The 23775-nt window shown below is 46.1% G+C and overlaps 1 protein-coding gene across 2 annotated transcripts; it reads left to right on the forward strand.

Moving 5' to 3' along the window:
- The first annotated feature begins 2028 nt into the window (after window positions 1–2028).
- On the forward strand, window positions 2029–21975 carry EPB42 (erythrocyte membrane protein band 4.2). Of its 2 annotated transcripts, XM_008069940.1 has the most exons (13): window positions 2029–2336; window positions 5876–6061; window positions 6711–6944; window positions 8902–9020; window positions 10354–10458; window positions 11335–11512; window positions 12066–12204; window positions 12503–12606; window positions 13328–13570; window positions 14663–14962; window positions 18250–18410; window positions 19817–19950; window positions 21746–21975. In XM_008069940.1, exons 1-13 carry the CDS (start codon window positions 2327–2329, stop codon window positions 21906–21908), a joined length of 2076 nt encoding a protein of 691 aa, XP_008068131.1. In that variant the 5' UTR covers window positions 2029–2326; the 3' UTR covers window positions 21909–21975. The 2 variants fall into 2 exon arrangements, with proteins under 2 accessions (XP_008068131.1, XP_008068132.1); XM_008069941.1 differs by lacking the exon at window positions 6711–6944 and having other exon boundaries at window positions 2143–2336.
- The last annotated feature ends 1800 nt before the right edge of the window (window positions 21976–23775 follow it).

Consider the following 23775-nt stretch of genomic DNA (forward strand, 5'->3'; position numbering starts at 1 on the left):
AGGTCCCACTTGTCTATCTTCTCTCTTAAGTCCTGTGGGTTTCGGGTTTTGTACAGGAATTGGATGCCAGTTCCGATTTCCATGAGAGTATTTCCTTCCTTTTCTAAGGTTCTTATGGTTTGAGGTTTTACATTTAGGTCTCTGATCCATTTGGAGTTAACCTTTGTGCATGGGGATAGATAGGGGTCCTGTTTCAATCTTCTGCATGTGGTCAGCCAATTTTCCCAGCACCATTTACTGAATAGGTTCTCCTCTCCCCATTGGTAGGTGGTGGGGGCTTTGTCGAAGATGAGTTGGTTGAGAAATTGAGGTTTTGCTTCTGGAATCTCAATTCTGTTCCATTGATCTATATGCCTGTTCCTGTACCAATACCAAGCTGTTTTGATGATTGTAGCTTTATAGTAAAGTTTGAAATCTGGTATTGTGATACCACCTGCTTTGTTTTTTTTGCTGAGGATTGTTCTGGCTATTCTTGGATGTTTGTGTTTCCATATGAATTCCTGTGTTGTTTTTTCTAGGTCTGAAAGCCTTACACATTTTTTATGTTTATTTTCTTTTTTAATTTTAATCCCAAAGACATCAAAACTATTTGTTATTATTGTTAACTATTGTAAGTTGGGTCTTTAATTATATTTTCTTTTTTCAAAATTTTTTTTCTTTTTTTTTTTTGAGTCAGAGTCTTACTCTGTCACTCAGGCAAGAGTGTGGTGACATGATCACAACTACCACAACCTCATCTGCTGGGCTCAGGCAATCCTTCTGCCTCAGCCTTCCAAGTAGCTGGAACTACAGGCATGCGCCACCATACCAGACCAATTTTTTGATGTATTGTAGAGACAAGGTCTCACCAAGTTTCCCAGGCTGGTCTCAAACCCCTGGGCTCAGGCAATTCTCTTGCCTTGGCCTCCTAAAGTGCTGGGATTACAGGTATGAGCCACTAAGTCCAGTCTAGTTATAGTTGCTAACTGGTTATTGGTTGTAGGTAATGAAAGCTATTGGTTTCTATAATTTTGGTGCTAGCCAGCTTACTAAATTATATTTTATAATCATTTTTTAGTAGATTTGTGTTTTCTAGGTAAAAATTATATCTTCAAATAAAAAAATTAACTTCATTTCTTATGAAAAATATTTTTGGGGGAAGGTAGAAAGGCAGCAGTTCTAGTTTTTTACATAATAAGATCTTTCAAATGGATAATAGTTCAAAGTTTGAAAAGTATAAAAGGGATAGCCGGGCGTGGTAGCACGAGCCTGTAGTTCTAACTACTTGAAAGACTGAGGCGAAAAGACCGCTGGAGCCCAGCAGGTTACTGCTGGGGTGTGAATGTGCCACTGCACTCCAGTCTGGGTAACAGAGTGAGACTCCAACTCAAAAAAAAAAGTATAAAAGAGTAAACAAACAAATATTATCTTTCTACCCCATTTTCCATATTCTCCCCTCTCCTCTCTCCCCATATGCAACTAATATGGTTTATATCCTTCTATAGACATCCCGTATATATGCAGGCAAGCACAGCTGCCCCGAGAGTGCTTTTGGTGACACAGTCTCAGAAGCCCAGGTTAAAACTTGGCTTTAGAAGGCCAAAGAAGGTCAAATGCGAGTTCCTCTCTTGTGTCTTGCCTCCTCACTAACTAAACAAGAATAAATTGAAAAGACACAGGACCTGAGTCCCAAGATAGTTCCACACTTTCTCTGGTAGAGTGTTCCAGACCAGGTAGGCTTGGAAAACTTGGGGCCCTGGTTTCTGTTTTTAGGACATTTATTTTTCATCAACAAATTCTACCTCCTTATCTGTTTCACACAGATGAATTCCAGACACACATGTTCTCTCTATTGTCAAAACAGCCCATGAACATCTAGATATGTTTGTGGCCTGAGATTTGGAGTTGAATTTGGTTCTCCTGTTTGTGGAGTCATCTCTTCTAGAGTCTTCCATTTTTGTCCAAATAACATCTCTGAGGATTTCTTAAGGACACTGAAACAACAAAGTCTTCTCTAGTTAGTAGATCTTCCCCATCCCATCCCATCCTCCAGGTTTGCAAGTCATACCCCTGCCTGGGCCTCCTGGCACAAGAGATAAAATGAAAAGGGTTACTCCCAGCAGTTGGTCCAGGAGATACCAGCAGGGAGTTTGTAGGAGAGAAGAAACCTGTCAGGGTGCTCACCAGAGGAGTGGAGAAAAGTTTGGTTATTTGCAGATTCTTAAACCAACAAAACTATCTCCACCATTTTCTGTTTAGAAGACAGTCTAAGAGAGGGAGTCCAGAAGCAACAGTTCAAGACAGACATTTCCTGCGGTCAAGTGGATGAGAAGAGCAGCCTGCAGCCATGGGACAGGGTGAGCCAAGCTAGCTCTCCACATGTATTTTCATTAAAGGAATGGAATGGATGGTGGTGGAGGTGATAGAGGAATGCCATGGGGGCTGGCGATGGTGGTGTAGGTGCTGGTGAAGGTGGTGTGGCTGTGGAGAGGGGTGTGGTAAGTGGATGCTGAGGGAGATGGAGGTGAGGGTGGTGTGACCATGGTGTAACTATGGAGTAGTAATGAGGTAGGTCATTGGGGTAAGCTGGTGGTCATAGTTGTGATGATAATGGGTGAGATGGTGATGGTGGTTAACATGGATTTATATTCTTATCTCAGGATCATCATAACATGGCTGTTCACAGCTCACTGAGCTGTAGTACAAATGAGAGATACCTTGGGAAAGCATGAGGGTATCATAGCGTCAAGACCAAATAGGAGAGAAGGGAAGTGAGAGTCAGGCAATCCAACTAAATGGGTCACAGGCAGACATAAAGCAAAAAGCAGGTTGAGGTCATCAGAGTCAGGGCACTCTTGATAGGAATTAACTATTATCTCTTGGGGAAAGGAAATGAGCAGGCAAAGGGAAAAGATGGGGAAATTATGGGGACAGTAGGAAGCAGCAGAAATTGCCTCACGTCCCAACCCTGGTCAGCCAGTCTGGTAGGTGGAAGGCAATTGAGATCAACACCTGAGAGGGAGGGGAAAAAAAGGAATTCTGGATGAATTCAGACAATCAACTCAATCATGTCTTGTGCAAATAGGGCAGACACACCAATAAGTCATCCTTTTTACTCTGTGGTGACCCAGACAAATAAAAAAGCTACTCAATCAGTGAGACACATGTGAAACTATCAGGAGATTGTCAAGTCCAGTCCCAAACAAGAGGACACCTCAGATCACCAAATTATTTCCAGGCTGAAGGTGGCAGAGGGCCCAGTAGCCACCAGACAAGATTCATCAAGTGTCAGCTCCATGGTCATGGTGTGCTGGAGCTGGCTTGTGCTGGCTTATACAGGCCTGCAAGAACCAACTGCTAAAATTTTAGGAATCTTGTGCACCAGTTCTTAAACAAGGGCATTATTAAAAATTAAATTGTATAAAATTATATTAAAAAGACAGATAATAAGTATTCTAAATGTATCACTTTCTAACTATGCTACTGCTTCATGTTCTTGAAGGAAGTATTGTTATCTGTATGGTAGAAAAACCATATAATGCTGTGCTATTCTGCATGTCTTCACAACTCTGCACTCAATGACAACACATCGATTGCTTGAAGCTGGCCATGGCGGGAGTATCTACACCACAGAAAATGTCAAATACTACGACTGTACTCCCTCTCTCTCCATCCCCCAAGCCACTTGTTAAACTTGAGGGACACGATGAGACAGCATTGGGGTATTGAAAAGCAGAGAAGAAGGAGAGCGGGATACTGGACACTGTGCCCATCAGTGAATCCCTTGAAGAGCATTCTACTTAATCTCTGCGTTAACATGACTTCTCATTGGACTGTGAATCAAATAGAAGAAGACCCTGGGAAAGCAAGAGGGTGTCATAACCTCAGGCCCAATGGGAGAGAAGGGGAGGTGAGACAGGGAATCCACCTAAAAGGGGCAGAGGCAGACATGAAACAAGAAACCAAGCAGACTTAGAGAATGCAGAACACTCAGGAGCCTCTGCAAGGGCCCATCAGCAGAGGTGGAGGCTTGAGACCCCTGCGGTGCATCCAAGAAATAACCTGAAGGCCGTCTCAATGTTGTCGTCCATTCATTGGTAGAGCAAACGCTGACTGGGTATCTACAGTTTTATATGCACTGCTGGGGTGGAGGTTGCAATATGAAAATGACACTGTACCTTGGGAAGCTCACAGTGAAATGGGTTGCAGAGAGCTAGGCAGGTGATGGCTATAAAATGGGATAAGTGATGAAAAGAGTGGAGCAGAGTGTGGAAGTTCAGAGGACCAACCTATACCAGGAGGAGTCAGTAAAGGCTTCAGAGGCAGGTGCCTTTGGGTTTTGGAAGATGAGCAGACACATGCCAGCTAGAGAAAAGATAGGTCAAGTCTTCTAGACAGAACCAGAGTCCAAACAAATTAATTCTAAATAGCGGCTTTTGCTGTACCACTTATGGTCATTACGTGGATTCACATACACCGAGGCTTAAATAATATGCCTTAGGACAGGACTGATTGCTCACCATGTCACCATTCAACCTAGCTCAACCAGTCTGCAGAGGCAGGCTCATCCTGGTGCCCAGCACCATCTTTGTGCTAAGCAGAGGGGAATCACTTCTGGTTTCTAAAAGCTGCTGTACTTCAACTTACAAACTCCAACCATGCCATGACTATTTTATGTAGAACTGTGGCCTGACCTAACCACTGGTGGACAAGGGGGATACAAGGGTACAAGGGACATCCAGAAACATCAGGACCAGAGGTGCAGGGAGTTTCCTTCCCTCCTCTGCATGCTTGCACATTTCTTCATATTCAACAATGTCAGTTCTTTTCCTCTAATTTTATATGATGGACATCTTCTATCCTTTCCATCACAAATGAAAGAACAACTAGAGAAGGTAGGTTGTTTTCCTTTCTTTCTTCATCCTTCCCTTCTGCTCTTGAATTCTATGCCAGAAAGTTTGAGAACTGAAGGAAATCTGAAGTAGGTTTATCCTGAATTTGCCAAGACATGACTTGGAGCCCAAAGGACTTTGTCATCAGGGTCAGATCACTTCCCTGAAGATTCCATATCTGAAAAAAAAGCCATATTTTCTCCTTCATAGCAGCTAAGTCAGTGTAAGAACTGCAGACTGCCTTTCAGACCAAAGAGATCGCCAATGGTCTCCTGCCATCGAAGAAATGGAAAGTACATAATTCTTTTTCTGCAAGAGAAACTTTCCCCCCAGTATTGTGCCTTATCTTGGGCTTGCTGAGCATATCTTTTGGCTTCTCTGCTCCTTGTTTTTTTTCTTCCCTCTGTAAAATGAGAATTGACTGATAGACTGTCATGATACTCTTGGACCATCTCCTTGAAGAGTTTCCTGAGTTGAATTGTGCCATGAGTTTGGTGAGACTTCAAGTCAAAAAGCCACCACACACAATCTTGGGTGAGTCAGTTCCATGCTCAGTCTCACTCTCCTCATCTATAAAACAACAGAATTGAACTCTGATCTCAAAACCAGTTCCAAAAATTATCTGATTGTACTCTAGGAAAAAATGAATAGGGGTGACCAAGAATCTGGGTTGTATTCGTTACTTATGGATTGAGACCAGAAAAGGAGGTCAACAATGAGAACAAGCATTGCTCTCATTAATAATAATAACTGTGCCATCTTTACTAGGTGTCTGATGCTATGCTAAGTGTATTATGTACATTACCTTATTTAATCCTCACAACTCTTCAAGGAGGGATGGTTATTCTAAGGAAAAGGAAATTGAGGCTCAGGATGGTTACATTACTTGCCTTGGCTTGCATAGCTAATGAGTAAGTTGAGTTAAGGTCTCCCTGACTTTAGAATCTCTGCTTTTATTTGCCACATTTACCTAGTCTCCACAATTACTCTCTTTTCCACAATAGCCCTGGGTATCAAGAGCTGTGACTTCCAGGCAGCAAGAAACAATGAGGAGCACCACACCAAGGCCATCAGCTCCCGGCGCCTCATTGTGAGGAGGGGGCAGCCCTTCACCATCATCCTGCATTTCCGCGCTCCGATTCGTACATTTCTGCCTGCCCTGAAGAAGGTGGCCCTCATTGCACAAACTGGTAAGGGAACAGACCTTGGCCTCTTTGGCAGCATAACTGAGGGGTTTTCTCTCTAGCACCCTGTTAGGGAACTGAAGGGTAAATGGCCCACGTGGCAGCTGGGCCTTAAGAAGTCCTGCCCACTTGGTAAGGTCATTGTGAGGATGCCACATGATAATGTGGATAATAAATATTGTGGTGATTCAAAGGTTGCTCCACAGCGTTATCAATAAGGGGTTTTTGTTTGTTTGTTTGTGGTGTTTTTGGTTGCAAATAAAATATCAGCTTTATAGAAAACTCTTAATGGAATCTAACCCAGGCTAAATATAAACATAGCATTTAATTGCTACTATTTATTGAATCCATACTGCATGTCAGGTTTGGGCCGAGTATGTCACATGTAATGAGTCAGTTCTCACATGAACCCTGTGAAGCAGGTACTCTTATGCCCGTTTCAAAGACTGTGAATCTTTTCTAAATGGAGGTCCACGGGTGCCAGAGCTTGTGCTCTCCCATCCCCCTTTACTGATGGCACTCATTACTAGATGGACCTCGTTCATTCTCCTCCAAAGTCAATTTTCACCTGCTCCATCTTTGTAATACCCTGACTTTACTACTGTGAGTTGTGACCAAGAAGTTCAAATGACCAAATAATCACTGTGTGGCTCAGGAGAGCAGCCTTCCAAGACCGACAGGACCCAAGTCACGTTCCCGATTTCTAGTCTGGGGGACCAAAAGTGGTGGAGGGCAGAGGTGGAGGAGAGAGACGCCCAGTCCTGGACCATCTCGGTGACCCCACCCGCGGACGCTGTCATTGGCCACTACTCGCTCCTACTGCAGGTCTCAAGCAGGAAGCCACGCCTCCTGGGGCAGTTTACGCTGCTCTTTAACCCCTGGGGTAGAGGTAAGTTTGGACCTGAGCCAGCCTGGGCTGCGCAGGGACTCAAGACACTGGAGCTGGGGCGCAGCTCTGGCAGGAATCATCTGCCCAGACCCCTGCTGGCAGCCCCCTTTAAGGGCAGCACTAGCATTCAATTAGTGCCAGTGCCCTCTCCTTGGATGAATGGGTTCTCAGACCCAGGATCCTGTCTTATTGTCACCCCTGGCAGAAGCAGCCTGGGACTTCTCACTGGAAGTGAAAGTGTGTCTCACCAGCAGACCTGGTGCTGACTCGGGCTAGTTTGGTCACAGGAACTGATACTCATTGAGATAACCACAGGAAAGCTACCCTTTATTATTATTAAATTTTTTTTTAGTCATCCTTTATTATAACAGTACAGCAGCAGGAACTGGAAAGGGCTTCAGAAATTGGGTAGCCTGAAAGATAGGCTTCTCTGTCTTTCTCTCCTCTAGTCTGTCTCCGGAGTGCATTCAGGTTTTGTGGGATTCATATCCCACAAAAAAAGCTTATGTAGTTTGAGGGATCTTCTTTAAGAAAAACAATATAAAATTTTGAATTGCTAACCACTTCTCCCGACCAGGGCCTAGAGGCCTGTGTTAGTGAGAGAACTCAAGCTTCGGCTTCAGCTTCACAGTAAATCTACCATTTTGTTATCTTTGTTCCTCTCCACATGCTTGTTCTGTTCTTACTCTTCATTGCTGGGCATTCTCCATATTGTGTGATTTTCAAAGTGACACCTAGTTGACTTCAGAGAGTACTCAGGATGGAAGGGCTGTAGTTGAGGGCTCCTTGGGTCCCTTTAGGGTCTGTGATTTTAAGCCACAGATTTTTCAGGTCTTCTTGATTTCTAATTCCCTATACTTCTGTTGCCTTGAGTACCTTCATCCCAGTTGAATGCCTGGAGGGCCCTGGAGAGGTGTGACCTAGCAGCCCGTCTGGATGGTTTGGGAATTCTTTTTTCTTTTTTAGCCCCCAGGAACTAGTCAAACCATGCCCCACTTCACCCCAGCCACCAGATCAGAGAGTTAGACACTTGGTGAGCAAGGCAGCACATCTGCTTCCCGGAATAGGTGATGGGCTTCTTAAAAGTCACCCACCCCCATGATACCCAGCCCAACCTTTGGATGAGAAAAGCAAGAAGGGCACTAGGAAGAAATCACTTCAAACTGAGGTGTTTGGCCCCAGGATCTGTAGGGCTCTGGGAAGTACCGTATAAGAACACAGATAGCACCACCCTCTTTTCCACTTGGGAGCAGCCCCTTTGATAAGGTTCCCAGCCTATGAACAGGGAGGGTTCTAACGTTCATTATATGATGTAAAATTTCCTTTTGAGTTCAGGAGAGAGCCTCATCTCCAAGTATGCTGAGACTGAAATGGCAGAGAACCTCTGAAAATATCTTTATCACTTCCCAGATGAGCAGACTCCCACTTAGACTCCTCCAGAGTAGAAATCCAAGACTCTGGTTTCTACTTCTCAGCTCCACTGTTCCTCCTGACCCTGTCTTGCCAAAGGCAGGACCCTGAACTCCTCTTCCCTCTGCTCATTCCTGTCAGCCTATGCTTAGCTGTGTTCTTCTCTGAAACACCTTTTTCTGTTACAAATTGAACTTGTGAGAAAGACAAACAACCTATTGGGCAGCTCCGTGGCCTGTTGCCAGTTTCTCTGGGGCCAGTAGTGCTCTGGCTGCACATGTCTTCTGGGAACAATTCGATGTTTTAAGGTTGGCTTGTTCCTGTCTGCCTGGCTGATCATGAAAGACACACCCCGATTGACCCAGGGACTCTGGGCCAGCTCTGAGGGGACAACTAGAAGAGAGACTTCCTCTTCAGTCCTCATTGGGCCCAGAACTGAAGGGGAAACCTGCAGTCAAACCTGGATGGGACAGGGATGGCAGAGGCCTGGGCATGGAATGTGAGACTAGCATCCCACAGGCCCTCTTCTCTATCCGCTTCTCGCCAGAGGATGCTGTGTTCCTGGAGAATGAGGCTCAACGAAGGGAGTACTTGTTGAACCAGAATGGTCTCATCTACCTGGGCACAGCTGACTGCATCCAGGAAGAGTCCTGGGACTTTGGCCAGGTATTGGGCCCTCAGGGAAGGAGGGGGGACAGTGACAGTTTCATAACCTTCAATATTCAGGCCAGACAGAGCTGGCAGGTCCAAAAGCCCCCGGTCATGAGGCCATTTCTTTTGGCCATTTCAGGCCTGTGGTGCCTCCCTTTCCTCTGGGCCACATCCGACCATCCACCACAGCTATAAGAGTTATGGTCCTAAAAACTATGGCAAATCAAGCCTCAGTTAAATCCCCACCATCTGCAGGATAAAGACCAAACCCTTGGCTTTACATCCAAAGCCCTTCCAGTCAGGTCTCTGCTCTTCTTTCCCCATGAGTCACCCTGTGCTCCTCACCATCCCTCAAGCATTCAGGCTGAATGTTTCCTCTGCCTGGAACAGCTTCCCTTCCGGGCAAACTCTTGTCATTTAAGACTTTCTAGAAGTCTTTCCCATCTCCCAAAGACAGAGGGAGTCTCTCTACTGGCTCCTTCTCTGTTGGCATCTCTACAAGAGCCCTGGCCACATTGCTGTGATCTGTAATCTAAGGCAGGGGTCCCCAACTCCCAGACCAAGAACTGGTACCAGTCCATGGCCTGTTAGGAACTGGACTACACAGCAGGAGGTGAGCAGCAGGCAAGAGAACAAAACTCCATCTGTATTTACAGCTGCTCCCCATCGCTCACATTACTGCCAGAGCTCCGTCTTCTGTCAGATGAGCAGCGGCATTGGATTCTCATAGAAGCGCAAACCCTATTGTGAACTACACATACGTGGGATCTAGGTTGCACACTTCTTATGAGAATCTAATGCCTGATGATCTGAGGTGGAGCTGAGGCAGTGATGTTGACTCTGGGGAGTGGCTACAAATATAGCCAACATTAGCAGTGAGGTTTGACTGCACATCTCACTCCCCAGCCCCCACTGCAGTCCATGAAAAAATTGTCTTCCATGAAACCAGTCCTTGATGCCAAAAAGGTTGGGGACCACTGATCTAAGGGGCTGTATGTCCTTCTCCAGTCCTAAACTGTGGTCTCCTCAAAAGCAGGAGTTGTCTTGGTATCCTGCACACCCAGTTCAGGGCTAGTAGGAGCAGAAGTCCACTACATGCAATGCAATGCAATACACAATACTGGTCCTCAAGAGCTCATGCCCTGTTGGGAGAGTTAGACAACAGAAGAGGCCAAGGACTGGAAGTTCAGGCAAAAGGACTGGGAGCACAGTGGGAGGGAGGGAAAAGCCAGAACTCCCATGGAGACAATGAGGCAAGGGAGGAAGGTTTAGAGCCTGAGTCCAGAAGGAGGATGAAATGATGCCTGACCTGGAGACCCTTCCTTATCACCCTGTGTGATCCTTGTAGTTCGAGAGGGATGTCATCGACCTCAGCCTGGGCTTGCTGAGCACGGACAAGCAGGTTGAGGAGTGGAGCCAGCCCGTGCACGTGGCACGTGTGTTGGGTGCCTTGGTGAGTGAGAAGTTGGGGAACCAGAGTGGGAAGGGATGAGACAAGAGCCTTCTGGCTGACCTTCTCTGCCTCTGTGGCCCTGGAAATCCCCAAATCACAAATGGTTCCCTCAACCTAGAGTGTGGAGACAGTTCCTAGAGCAGAGCCTGAGTGAGGAGGGGAAAACAGGCAATATCAACCACAGGGGTGAGAAAAGCAAAGAATATCATCCCTCAGAACAAAAGCTAGCTGAGGACAGAAATGGTCCTGGATCTCCTTAGAGCACTCCTTTATCCCTGCCACTCCTCAGCCCCAGCCTGGAATGGAAAGGTCTAAGGTCCATCTGGCCCAGCACTTGCTGCTGAAGTGATGAAAGGGATTGTTTTTATTTCTAAGTGATTTCTAAGAATATGCAGATCATGAAGGTAACTTGGTGCTTTCCCTTGTCCCTAAAGTAGTAATGTATTCCTCATTTCCTCTTATGCCTCTGAAGTCCCTCTGAAAAGGTAGTGAGCATCAAGGCCAGCCTGTGAGTAGGAGGAAACTTGGGATAAGTGGCCTTCAGGCCCCCGGTGCAAACCACCTCGAAGTCAGTGCAGGGGACTAAGCACCAGTGAAACCACCTTCCAAGGAGAGGCAACTCTCACGCTCCTCTTTGTGGCTAGAGTTGGAGGACTTGTTAGGAAGGAGGGGTCCTGGACCCCAGCCCTAGAGATGATAACCCAGTGGGTCGAGGATGGAGCCAGGAACATGCAGGTTTAACAAGTACCAGGTGACTCTGACGTAAGTGGTCTGTTTACTATGGTTGGAGAATGACGATGAACCCTCCTTACTCATCCCCCAAAAGCTGTCCTGCCTGAGGGACTCGCACTGACATCTACACATTTCCCCAAACAGCTGCATGCTCTCAAGGAGAAGAGTGTCCTGCCCACCCCGCTGACCCAGGCTGCCCAAGAAGGGGCCTGGCTGAACAAGCGTCGGGGCAGTGTGCCCATCCTGCGGCAGTGGCTTACCGGCCGAGGGCGACCTGTATATGAGGGTCAGGCCTGGGTGTTGGCTGCCATCACTTGCACAGGTACAGAGTAGGCAATGCACAGGTCAGTCACCTTGACTTGCTCTACAGTGTGCACTCCCTCTTGGGCTGTCCCTTGGCCTCCCATGTGGGAGGGACCCTCCAAAAGCTGGCACAGCCTCCACTCCACAGCATGTCCCCACCTTCATCATACCCACAAGTATTCGCTCCGGGTAGCTCCTCCCCACCAGCTGCTGTTTCATTTCCCCTCAACAAAATTGGGCTCGTTTGAAAACTGCTCCCAAACTCACTTGCTCCCTGAAACTTTCCCTAAGCCTGCCCCAACAGAGCAAACCACCAGTGCTCTGTTATATATTCTGTCACCCTCTTCCCAGCTATATTTGACCCTGCATGCTGTATAACTCGTACCTTATTAATCAGACTTTATACATCCTGTTCTTGGGCATCAATTCTAGGTGCCTATACCCTTTCTCCTTCCACGATGTCACCTGGTATTTAAGACAGAGCCTGCCCAGAGGAGACACTGAGCATCCTAGCCTTATACACTCTCCCAGCCCCGGTCTAACACCATAGCACTGTCCACCCTTCTCCACAGTGCTGCGATGCCTGGGAATCCCCGCGCGTGTTGTGACCACATTTGCCTCAGCCCAGGGCACTGGCGGGGCTCTGCTTGTAGATGAGTACTACAATGAGGAGGGGCTTCAGATCGGAGAAGGCCGGAGAGGAAGAATCTGGTGAGAAGCCCAAGAAAGATGAGATTCCAGATCAAGAAAGGCTCCAAACTTGCATGGCATATCCCCATGGGAGCCCCCATGTCTGGTGACCCTGGCACTAAAAGGAGACTGTAAGATTTTTGGAGACAGGTGTTGAGGGTCACTTGTGGTATGCACGCCCCTTCCTGGGAGTGTGGCCACTACTTTTACAGTGTCCTCCCATCCCCATGTTAACAACTACTCTGCCAGGCTGCATTTCTAGAACCTGTTCAGCACTCATTTTTTTCCTCACTAGAATTTTTCCCTTTGTTACATTCAGGATCTTCCAGACATCCACGGAGTGCTGGATGACCCAACCTGCTTTGCCCCAAGGTTATGACGGATGGCAGATTCTGCACTCAAGTGCTCCTAACGGAGGTGAAGGTAAAGCCTAGGGGTAGACCCGAAACTATCAGGGCTGCACAGAGCTGAAAAGTTGAAGGAGTCCCTCAGGAACAGCAGGTGGTCCAAAAGGGGCCTGTGTCCTCTAACACCAGAGAAGTGGAAGGCATGATCATGGCCAGCAGAAGGCTGACCTGATGCCAGTGGGTTTGAGGGAATAAAAGTGTCAGCCATCTTGGCCACAAAGCTGTGGAGAGATAAGGCCACCTAAGAGCAATGGCCCAGGGAGTTGAGTCTCAATGAAGGGCAGAAGGTCTTAGATGGCTAGGTGGAAAAAGTATCAAGATAGGCTCAAGCCCAGGGAAGGAAACTTTAGGAACCATATAAGATGGTTTTTCCTCATCCATGAACACAGACATCACAGAACCTGGCACTTAATAAGTTCTCAGAAAAGGTGTCCTATTTGTGTCACATCAATAGTAAATCTGACTTGGGAACTTCTTGCACTGTGTTCCTCTGAGGTTCTATCTCTCCAGTTCCTGAGAGGGCTCCTGCCGTAGGCTGTGACCAAAAAGTATTATCGCTAAGTAGTTGTAAGTTTCACCTCTGTGATACTCTCTCAGAAACCCTGCCTAATGTCCACGTCTGGCTTGGTCCTCAGGAAGGGAAAATACAGTATAAAATGGGGACTGAGGTTATGCAGCTCTGAACTTAGCAAGATCTGGACATAGCTCTCTTGCTCATCAATCTTTCTCTTCCTCAGTCCTGGGGTCCTGTGATCTGGTCCCAGTTAAAGCAGTCAAGGAGGGGACACTGGGGCTGAGTCCTGCAGTGTCAGACCTTTTTGCCTCGGTGAACGCCTCATGTGTGGTCTGGAAGTGCCGTGAGGATGGGACACTGGAACTGACTGACTCCAACACAAAGTATGTTGGCAACAACATCAGCACCAAGGGTGTGGGCAGTAACCGCTGCGAGGACATCACCCAGAACTACAAGTATCCTGAAGGTACTGGCCAGGGAAGGGCCCTAGGTTTCTCAGCACCCTCACACAGCAAACAAGGGGAAGGAATGGGCCAGACAAATGAGGTCAGAAAGAGTCCCAGGCCTTTTCCCATTATATGAAACAGGGTTTCTCAACCCTGGTTGACACTGCTGACATTTGGGGCCAGATTTGTCTTGAGGGGGCGGGGCTGTCCATTCTAGAACATTATAGTAGGATTACTGGCCTGTACACATGAGATGCCAGCACCTCTAACACCTCCACCAGTTGTGACAACCAAAAATGTCTCCAGACACTTCTAAGTGTTCCCTGGAGGGCAAAATTATCCCTTGATGAGAACTAATGCAATAAAACAATATATGTAATACCAAGCTCTGCTGCTGGAAGACTTGATGTTGCCCCTTTCCCATCTCTTCCCACACATTCCAACCTGTTCCTCCATATTACTTAATGGCACCGCCATCCACCTATTTGTCCAAGCAAGAAGGCCTGTCACCCTGGAGTCTTCTCCCTTCACAGCCGCACACTATTCTCTCATCTGTTTTTTGATCTCTTTCCTGTAGTTAACTTAAGACCTCATCATCTCTTGTCTACAGAATTGCAACAACCTCCTAACTAGACCTCCTGCCTCTGGTCTCTCCATCATCATTGCCTTTCTAACTTTCAGTTTCCAGAATGAATTTTCTAAGGCTCAAATGTCATTATGTTACTCTCCTTCTGCAGACTATTCCACAGTTCCCATTGTCTATTGAGTAAATCCAAATTCTTTCACTTAGGAAGATTAAATTTCCTGCAAAACTGTCCTCAGAGACAGCGTTGACTTGTCCCAAAGCTTGCTCTCTCCTTGTTCAAGGGGCAAATTCATAGTACTTGAAAAAGAACGTAGTCCTTGAGTAACTTGGAAGAGACACACTATATCTGTGGTGAAGCTTCCTAACAGAATTTTGGGGGACTAAATAGTGGCCTTAGAGGTTTGCAAAGGTCTTGTAACTTTGGCATTTGAGCAAAAATGGGTAAATGTAAAAATAATTTGTGCTTTTACTAGAAGGGTCTATACCTGCTAGGTAAGAAGCCTACTTTGTTTTCTCCATTCTCCAGGATCTCTTCAAGAAAAACAGGTGCTGGAGAGGGTCCAGACAGGAAGAATGAAACACGAGAAAGACAATGGCATCTGTCCTCCCAGTCTCGAGATTGCCGATCCTCTGTACCTGTTCTTGGAAGCACCCAGCTCCCTACCCCTGAGAGGGGATGCCCAGCTCTCAGTGACCCTGGTTAACCCCAGTGACCAGGAGAAGGTGGTGCAGCTGGTGATTGGGGTCCAGGCTGTGTACTACAATGGCGTTCTTGCTGCTGAGCTCTGGAGGGAGAAGCTGCCCCTGTCACTCAGCGCCAACCTGGGTAACACTCTCTATGGCTCCACAGACACCCCACACACACCTGGCCCCCACCTTGGGCAGGGCAGGCAGCAGGCACTGGGCACCCCTTGCGGGTCTCCAGAGATGGCTTTTAGTCTCTGGTGCTCACACTCGCACTCTGTCTCTGTCTTTCCCATTCAAGCATTCAACACATATTTATTGACCCTGACACAGGGAGAAAAAAAAAACAAACACAAACACACACAATTCCAACTGCAGCCAGATAAGTAAACAAAACCTTCATAGCAGTGTAGGAAGTGTTTGCTGAGGTAAACAGAGTACAATGGCAGGAGAGTGTTTTACCCAGAGTGGAGCAGGCTGCCCCCAAGTAAACTGTACTGCACTAAGTCTGAAGGATGAGGAGAGTAAGTAACAGAAAATGAGTCATAGCATTTCAGACAGAAGAAACATGTGCACAGGGGCCTCCTCCCCCTGAGATTCTTATTTAATTGGTCTGGGATGGAGTCCAGGCATTGGTTTTTGTTTTTGTTTTTTAACTCCCTGGGTTATTCTCGGATTAAGATTCTCTAGGCTAAGCCGGGCTCGGTGGTTCAGCCTATAATCCCTTGCTTGGGGAGGCTGAGGTGAGTGAGTGGACTGTCTGAGCCCACGGGTTCGAGACCCGCCTGGGCAACTTGGCGAAACCTCATCTCTACAATAAATCAAAAAATCAGCCGGGCGTGGTAGCGCATGTCTGTAATTCCGGCTACTCGGAAGGCTGAGGCTGCGGTGGCCGGGAGTGGCCACTGCACCCCAGTCTGGGCGACAGAGTGAGACTCCAACTCAAAAAAAAAAAAAATTCTCTAGGCTAGAGCAATTGCTCCTAAACTTTGTTGCACGTTAGAATTACCTGGGGAAGTTTGACGCTCAGCCTGCCTTCTAGACCTATTAAATTAGAAACTCCATGGAGGAACATGAACATGATAATTTTTTTTAAAACTCCTCAGGTAATTCCAATGTGTAGGCAAGTTTGAGAATCAGCATGGACTAGAGCTTGTCTGATTAGGACAGCCTCCCAACTAGGCCCCCTGCTTCTAGTCTCTGCATCACTTCACTTTCCAAGCCTGAGAGAGATTGAGGAAGGGGAGTGATGTGAGGGCTGGACAGCTCAGATCATACAAGTCTTAGACCTCAAGCTAAGAAGTTTGAGCTTTGTTTTCTGGGTAACAAAGAGCTGTTGAAAGGTTTTAAACGGGGATGTCAATGTAATCCGAAATTCATTTTAAAAAGAAAGGAACTGGCTGAGCATGATGGCTCCCACCTGTAATCCCAGCACTTTGGGAGTCTAAAGCAGGAGGATCTCTTAAATCCAGGAGGTCGTTGCTGTAGTGACCTATCATGGTGGCACTGCACTCAAGCCTAGGCAACAGAGCAAGACTCCATTTCAAAAAGAAAAAAGAACGAAAGAACTTTTGACAGAATGGAAGAAGTCATATTCTAGTAGTGGTTTTTAATCTTGGCTATACATTGAATCACCTGGGAAACTTTAAAAATACTGATACCTGGGCCTCACCAACAGAATCTGATATAACTGAGTTGGGGTGTGGCCTGACATTGGTACTGTTTTATAAAACTTCCCATTTGATTCTAAAATGCATCCAATGTTGAGAATCAGCAGATTGGAGATGAAAAGGTTGCGTAATAATTAAGTCAAGATATGAAATCCTCACTAACCTAGCAGCACTTAGAGTTAAAATATATTAAGGAGGTGAGATGGATTTGATTTGTGAATGTATGTGTATGTGGGGGTAGTGCTTCTGGTTTTGGGTGAATCACTAGAATAGGAAAAATGGGGAAAAAGTAGGCTTAGGAAGAAAAATGATGAATTGGGTTGTGGCACGTTGTGTTTGAAAGTTCATGAAATAGCCAAGTAGAGATGACTGGTAGGCAGCTGTAAACCTAAATCTGATGTTTAGCATAAAGTCCTGGGGTGGAGATCAGATATGGGAATTCTAGCACAGAGCGGGCGGCCAAGATCAGGACATGGATGAGCTTAGGGGGTGGGGAGAGGACTTAGATGAGGGTGAAGAGGGAACCCAGCAGCACCAACATTTAGGGGGTGACTGGGGAAAGAGTAGAGAGACTCAGAAATCAAGGAGAGGAGGAGAGCGCCCAGCAAAGTCATCAGAGAGGTCATGAGGTGTCAAGGCGTCCATTAAAAGAGTGGTCTTGCAGAGAAGCAATGGCAAAAGCCAGCTTCCTGGGAGTTAAACCAGTTGGGTTGGGGAGGTGAGACAAGCTGGACAGCTTTTCCTGGAAGAATGACAAGAGAAGGTGAAGCTGGGAGGTAGTCAGCCCGGGACACTGGATAAAGGGAGGGTGTTGCGGGGTTTTTTTTTTTTTAAGTTGAGAGAGAATGGAATCTGCTTGCACACTGAGGAAAATAATCAGCATAGAGGGAAAGACAGAGGCCTCAGGAGAGATGTGTTATAACTGATGGTGCAAGCCCCAAGGAAATGAGAGACAGCTAGAGTAATTATAGCTCACATTTACTGAGCACTTACTATTTTCCCAACATGGTGTTAAGTGCTTTATATGCATCATCTCAGTAATCCTCACAATAACTTTGTGAGGCAAGAACCATTACTATCCCCACTGTACAGATGAGGGGAATGAAACATAGCAAGGTTAAATAATTTGCCCAAGTTTACACAGCTAGTCAGTGGCAAGATCAGGACAGGGCACAGGTTTAAAAAGCAGAGCACTCAACTTGGGCAGTGGGAAAACTTCATCCCCCGAGAGGGCGTGATACCAGGAGTAGATAGATGTCTATGTCTATAAGTTGGAAATAGGAAGCCGAGCTTGAAAGGATTCCTGCTTGATGCCTTCATCTTTTCTGCAGGAGGAAAGGAGAAGAAGCAGAGAATGGAAAGGAACTAAGTAAGCACATATTCAGCAACTACTATGGGGCAGGTTCTGAGATAAGCACTTCATTTATAGTATCTCACTTAACACAAACCAGTCCACTAGGAAGGTGCTATTATTAGACAAGGACAGAGGCCCGAAGAGCTTAACTTGTTCTTGTTCACAGGGACCTTTCTACAACCTCATTGAGGTGGTCTGCCAAGAGTGTTGGCAAAGGTGGTGATAGGGGCGGGGGATGGGGAATGGGGGTCTTAACCATATTAAAAGTTTATAATTGTTGTGGAGAGTGAGGCATCTTTCTGGCCTCAGCTAGGCTCTGAGTCCTTAACGGTGTGTAACTATGGCTTGTTTCAGTGGTATACACACTCGCCCCTTGGCACTGACACTGTCTGTCCTGTGTTTCAGTCAGGAGAATAACCACCAGCCTATCCTTCTCCTATTTTGAGCGAAACCCACCTGAGAACAGCTTCCTCAGACTCACCGCTGTGGCAACACATTCGGAGTCCAGCCTTAGCTGCTTTGCTCAGGAGGACATTGCCATTGGCAGGCCACATCTTGCCATTGAGGTAGGCACCAGTCCTGGCCTGAATTGCTCCTATCTGCTCCCACTCAGTTCCCCATTTCAGGAGAAATCTGAGCCCCTCAAACTTCAGAGCAGATGACCGTGCTGCAGAATTACCGGAAAATGCTAGGTTTGAGAGCTTCTCTTGAAAAAAGATGGTTTCTTACATATGCTATTAAGATTTAAATCTTCCAACTTAGTTAAGTGAAGGTTTCTAAAGTTGGAGCCTTCCCAGCTGCTGCCTCCTACTTACAGGAATAATAATAGCCAGTGTTTATTTAGCACATTATAGATATGCCAGAGCTCACCTCTTTTATTTCTTTAAAAGTCCTGTGAGGCGGGGCTTGGTGGCTCAGTCTGTAATCCCAGCACTTTGGGAGGCCAAGGCGAGCGGATTGCCTGAGCCCACGGGTTTGAGACCAGTCGAGGCAAATTGGCAAGACTTCGTTTCTACAATAAATCAAAAATTAGCTGGTCATGGTAGCGCATACCTGCAGTTCCAGCTACTTGGAAGGATGAGGCGGAAGGATCCTGGGGTGGCCATGAGTGTGCTGCTGTACTCCAGCCTGGGCAATGGAGTAAGACTCCAACTCAAAAAAAAAGAAAAAAATGTCCTGTGAGGTGGAACTGTTCCCATTATTCAGATGAGGAAACTGAATCCTAGAGAGTAACATGCCCACGATCTAGAGGCTCGTGGCTCTTGGCCCAACCTTATTTCTACATGTTTATTCTAGCCAAAAAGAATGAGGTCTGGTCCCTGCCCTCAAGAAGGTTATAGTTTGATGAGGGAAATACATTTGGCCTTCATGTACGTGTTTTAAAAGATGTGTTTTAAAAGAGGTACAAAGTTACTATGTGATAAGTGGAGCAAGGGGGATTCATTCCAGCTGGTATGTTTGGAGATGACTTTATAAAGGAGGTGACACTTATGCTGAGCCTTGAAAAATCGGTCCGCTGTCATTACAGAGGTAGCAGAAGCCCCTACCTCTGAAGGCAGAAGAAAAGGAGAAAAGAGATACAAAGGAGGAGAGACTGAGGGTGTGCTGGGGATGGAGAAGTCCTAGATGTGGCTGGGCTGTTGTTTAGTCAAGCAAACAACAGCCCAGGTTGGAGAGGTGGGTGAGGGGAGACCATGAAGGACCCTGAATGCAAATTCAGCAGAATTCCAAAGGGAAACCCTCCAAGGTTTCTAAGTAGAGGAGAGGCACCATCAGAGATGGTCAGTGAAGGACCAAGGGTGAGAGTAAATGCAAGAAGAGCAGCTAGAGTGGTAAAGAAGGCAACCGTAGAGTATGGGTCCAGTTGTAGAGATGAGACAACTGAAGAAGGCACAGGAGTGCACAAGAGGGGAAGGTATGACTGCAGCTCTGTGCCCTTGGCATTCACACCAGGTGTTGCCTCTTCCTATAGATGCCAGAGAAAGCAGAGCAATATCAACCTCTCATGGCCTCAGTCAGCATCCATAACTCCCTGAATGCCCCCATGAAGGACTGTGTGATCTCCATCCTTGGCAGAGGGCTCATTCACAGAGAGAGGAGCTACAGGTAAGAGACTGCAAGCTTCTCATTCCACTGAAACGTCTCAACTGCTCAGGAAGGCATGGGCCCCAAATTAATGACTGTCTCTTTACTGTGTCTTGCAGACAGAGCAAATACCCCCAGAAGTTGAACTAAAGTATTAGGGCTACCAAATGGCCTCTTATCCTGAGACCACCATGTCTACAGGGCCACAGGGGTGGGGGAGGCTGTGTGGGCCCCTTGAACACCCACTTGACCCCCTGGTTGCTGCCCTGGACTTGCAGGGAGAGCCTAGGGATTGCTGGCGAATGCAGGTGAGGGGATTAGGACCGGGTACTGGAGAGTACTGAAGGGAGGGTAGACACCCTCTTAGTGTAGACGGCATTCTACTAGTCACCACCACAAAATACCATTTTATTTATTTCCTTTCCTTTCCATTCCCACCATCATTCTTCAATCCTCTTCATTAGTATGTGTAAAATGTGTGCTGTTGCTGTATTTTTACTGATATAAATGTTACGTCTAATTGTTTTTCTTGCTTTTCACTGAGAACTGCATTCCTAAGTTTCCTGCTGTACAATATTCCACTGTGTACATCCACTGCTTCCTACCATTCTGCCCCACAATGGTGGACACCAGAGTGCTTCCAACTCTCTGACACCACAAATAATGTTTCAGTGAACATCCTCTCACAGTTCTCCTTATTACTTATCTGAAATTTTGGTGGAGTCAGGGGATATATATATCTAAGAAAGGAATTGTTGAGCCATAGGATGAGACCTAGTTTGACCAGGCACTGTCCGTTTTGTTTGCAGAAGTCTATACCCCTTTCAGCAGTGCCTGAGAGTTTCTATAATCCTACCTCTCCTTCACTTCTGGCAACACCCAGCTTTCTGTTTTCTTCCAGTCTAATAGAAATAAAGTAATGGCTTAGTATTTTTTAAATTTGAAACTTCATATGTTCGTTAGCCTTTTCCATTTCCTCCTTTATAGATAGCTTGTCCTTATCTCTGCTCACTTTTCTTTTGGTGTTAATGCCCTTTTTTCTTGGAGATTTGTAGGAGTTCCCTGCATAGTCTAGGTGTTAATCGCTTGTTGGTTTTAGATGTTGCAAAATCTTTCATTATGTCTAGCGTATCCTTAGTTGAATAAACAGTATACAGTTTACCGTTTAAAGTTCAAGATACTTACTCATACCATCCCTGAGGTCCCTGGCAGGTTATTGTGCCACTGCCTCAGCCTCATGAAACTCAATGAATCACTCTTGTAAGTCAAGAGGAGGGACTGTCAACATTTAACCAGACTTTTGTGGTCTCCCAGATCAATTGTGAGGCAAAGCTCCTCAAAGGAAATCTGCATCATTCCCTCAGTCACCCAAGGAAAGTCTACAGACAGGCCAGGAGGTTGCTGATAGGACTCTAAATGTCATCTGCTGACATATTTACAATATGCCTGCTACATCCTCTGCACCTCGCAATTAGAAGGGTCCCAAAACTATAGTCTATCCAAATATACCCCGTATTATTACCGAGACTGTAATATACCCCGTACTATTAACGTGACTGAAGTCACAGATGAAAAATAGGAACAACCAACACACCTTGGAAGCCCTTAGGATGTGTCTCTTCTCGACCATGCAGTTGCTCAGCATAGGGAGGCTCCTCTCTTCTAGCCCCTCATAGCCATCTCTATTTTAACGACAAGGTATTTAGATGTTTATTTCTGCATGGTCCACCTGTCAAGCAAGGAAGGATCAAAGTCACCGGGACCACCAGAGCAATGAACCTGGGATAGAAATAGCACCTGTCTTTTCCTTTTTCAGATTAGGGTCAGTACGGCCTGGAAATGCAATGTGCACCCAGTTCCAGTTCACACCAACACATGTGGGGCTCCAGAGGCTCACTGTGGAAATGGACTGCAACATGTTCCAGAACCTAACAAACTACAGAAGTGTCACTGTGGTAGCCCCTGAACGTTCAGCCTAAACTTCCAGCTCTATTACCACTCTCCCCAAGCAACTCTTAAAACGAAACATGTGCTAGGAAGAGAAAATCTGTGTCTCAGTCATTTGTGTTGCTATAAAGGAATACCTGTGGCTGGGTAGTTTATAAAGAGGTTTTTGTTTGTTTGTTTGTTTGTTTGTTTTTTGGCTCACAGTTCTACAGGTTATACAAAAAGCATGGTGCCAGCATGTGCTTCTGGTGAGACACTCAGGTTGCATCAACTCATGGCAGAGGGCAAAGGGGAAACAGGGTGTGGAGAGATCCTGTGGCAAGAGAAGAAAGAAGAGTGGGGGAGTGGGGTGTCAGGCTTGTTAACTACCAGCTCTCAAGAGAATGCACTCATTACCCTGTATCAAGTCATTCATGAGGGGTCTGCTCCCATGACCCAAACACCTCCCATTAGGCCCACCTCCAACACTGGGGGTCAACATGAGGTTTGGAAGGTCAAATATCTAAACTGTAACACTGTGTTTATCAGACAAATGAGTCTCTATTCAGGTTGAGCAGAAGAGTGACCAATAACAAAACCAGACTCCCAGACATCAATAGATAAGACATTTATTTCTGTTACCCCAGGTTAAGGCAGCAATGAAAACTAGTTGTCTTGGAATAGAAACTAATAGTGACAAAAGGAAGCCTTTGAAAAGATACCTTTTTCAAAGTATATTTAGATTTTTTGAAAAGGTGTTCAGGACTGGGTGCAGTGGCTCACACCTGTAATCCCAGCACTTTGGGAGGTTGAGGAGAGAGGATTGCCTGAGCTCAGGCAACTTGGTGAGACTTTGTCTCAACAAAAAATAAAAAAATTAGGGCCAGGCTTGGTGGCTTAGCCTGTAATCCCAGCACTTTGGGAGGCTGAGGCAAGCTGATTACCTGAGCTTGCGGGTTCAAGACCAGCCTGGGCAACTTGGTGAGACCTTGTGTCTACAATAAATCAAAAATTAGCCTGGCATGGTAGAGCGCACGTGTAGTTCTGGCTACTTGGAAGGATGAGGTGAAAGGATCGCCTGAGCCCAGCAGGTGCAGGCTGTGGTGGCCATGAACATGCCACTGCACACCAGCCTGGGTGACAGAGTGCGACTCTGACACAAAAAAAAAGAAAAGAAAAAGGTGTTCTGATATCTTTTCAGAGTATAATTTAAATTTTGGGAGTTCAGGATTTTTCACAACCATTTTACGGTTCATTAACACATCCATTAACTTATAGTTATGGGAAAGGATCTAACATTTCCATCATTCTTATATTTTTGATTAAGTGGGACAATATTAGCCAAAAATGGAATTTTAAGGTAATCCTCAAATTACATCGATCTGTTCTATCCCTAGCCGTTATCACTAAAGATTCAACTATTACTAAACAAAGTTATAGTTGAGATCAGAACTATTTACCTATAGATAAATCTTTATTAGAGTTCTATATTCATTAAGTATCCCACCATTAAAGTCTGATGTTAATAACATGAATTTGGTCCAGTAGAGAAATAGAAATAAAGTATCAAGTATATAAACATTGGCTCTATAAGAAAGGATAAATGAACTAGGCTCTTTCTGTACAAAGTTATGATTTCTTGGTTTACATATTTGTTACTTTGGCACCATATCAGTTTGATTTTAGTTCCGTCTCGTAATGACACTTGATAAAAGTATAGAATGGCACTTTTAAAAAGTGAAACTGACAGCCGCCCCGGCCGCCTCTGCCCCCGCCTCCTTGGGGCCCTTCTCCCTTTCTGCCGCCTCTACACGACCCGGGCCCTCTGTCCTGGAGAGACGACTGTATTCGGTCTCCCTTGTGGGCCTGGGGCGCAGCCATGGCGGACGGCGGCGGCGGCAGGGGGACGGGCGCCGTGGG

Source organism: Carlito syrichta, unplaced genomic scaffold (assembly GCF_000164805.1).
Source record: "Carlito syrichta isolate Samal-C Ts95f unplaced genomic scaffold, Tarsius_syrichta-2.0.1 Scaffold312570, whole genome shotgun sequence".
Lineage (NCBI taxonomy): Eukaryota > Metazoa > Chordata > Mammalia > Primates > Tarsiidae > Carlito > Carlito syrichta.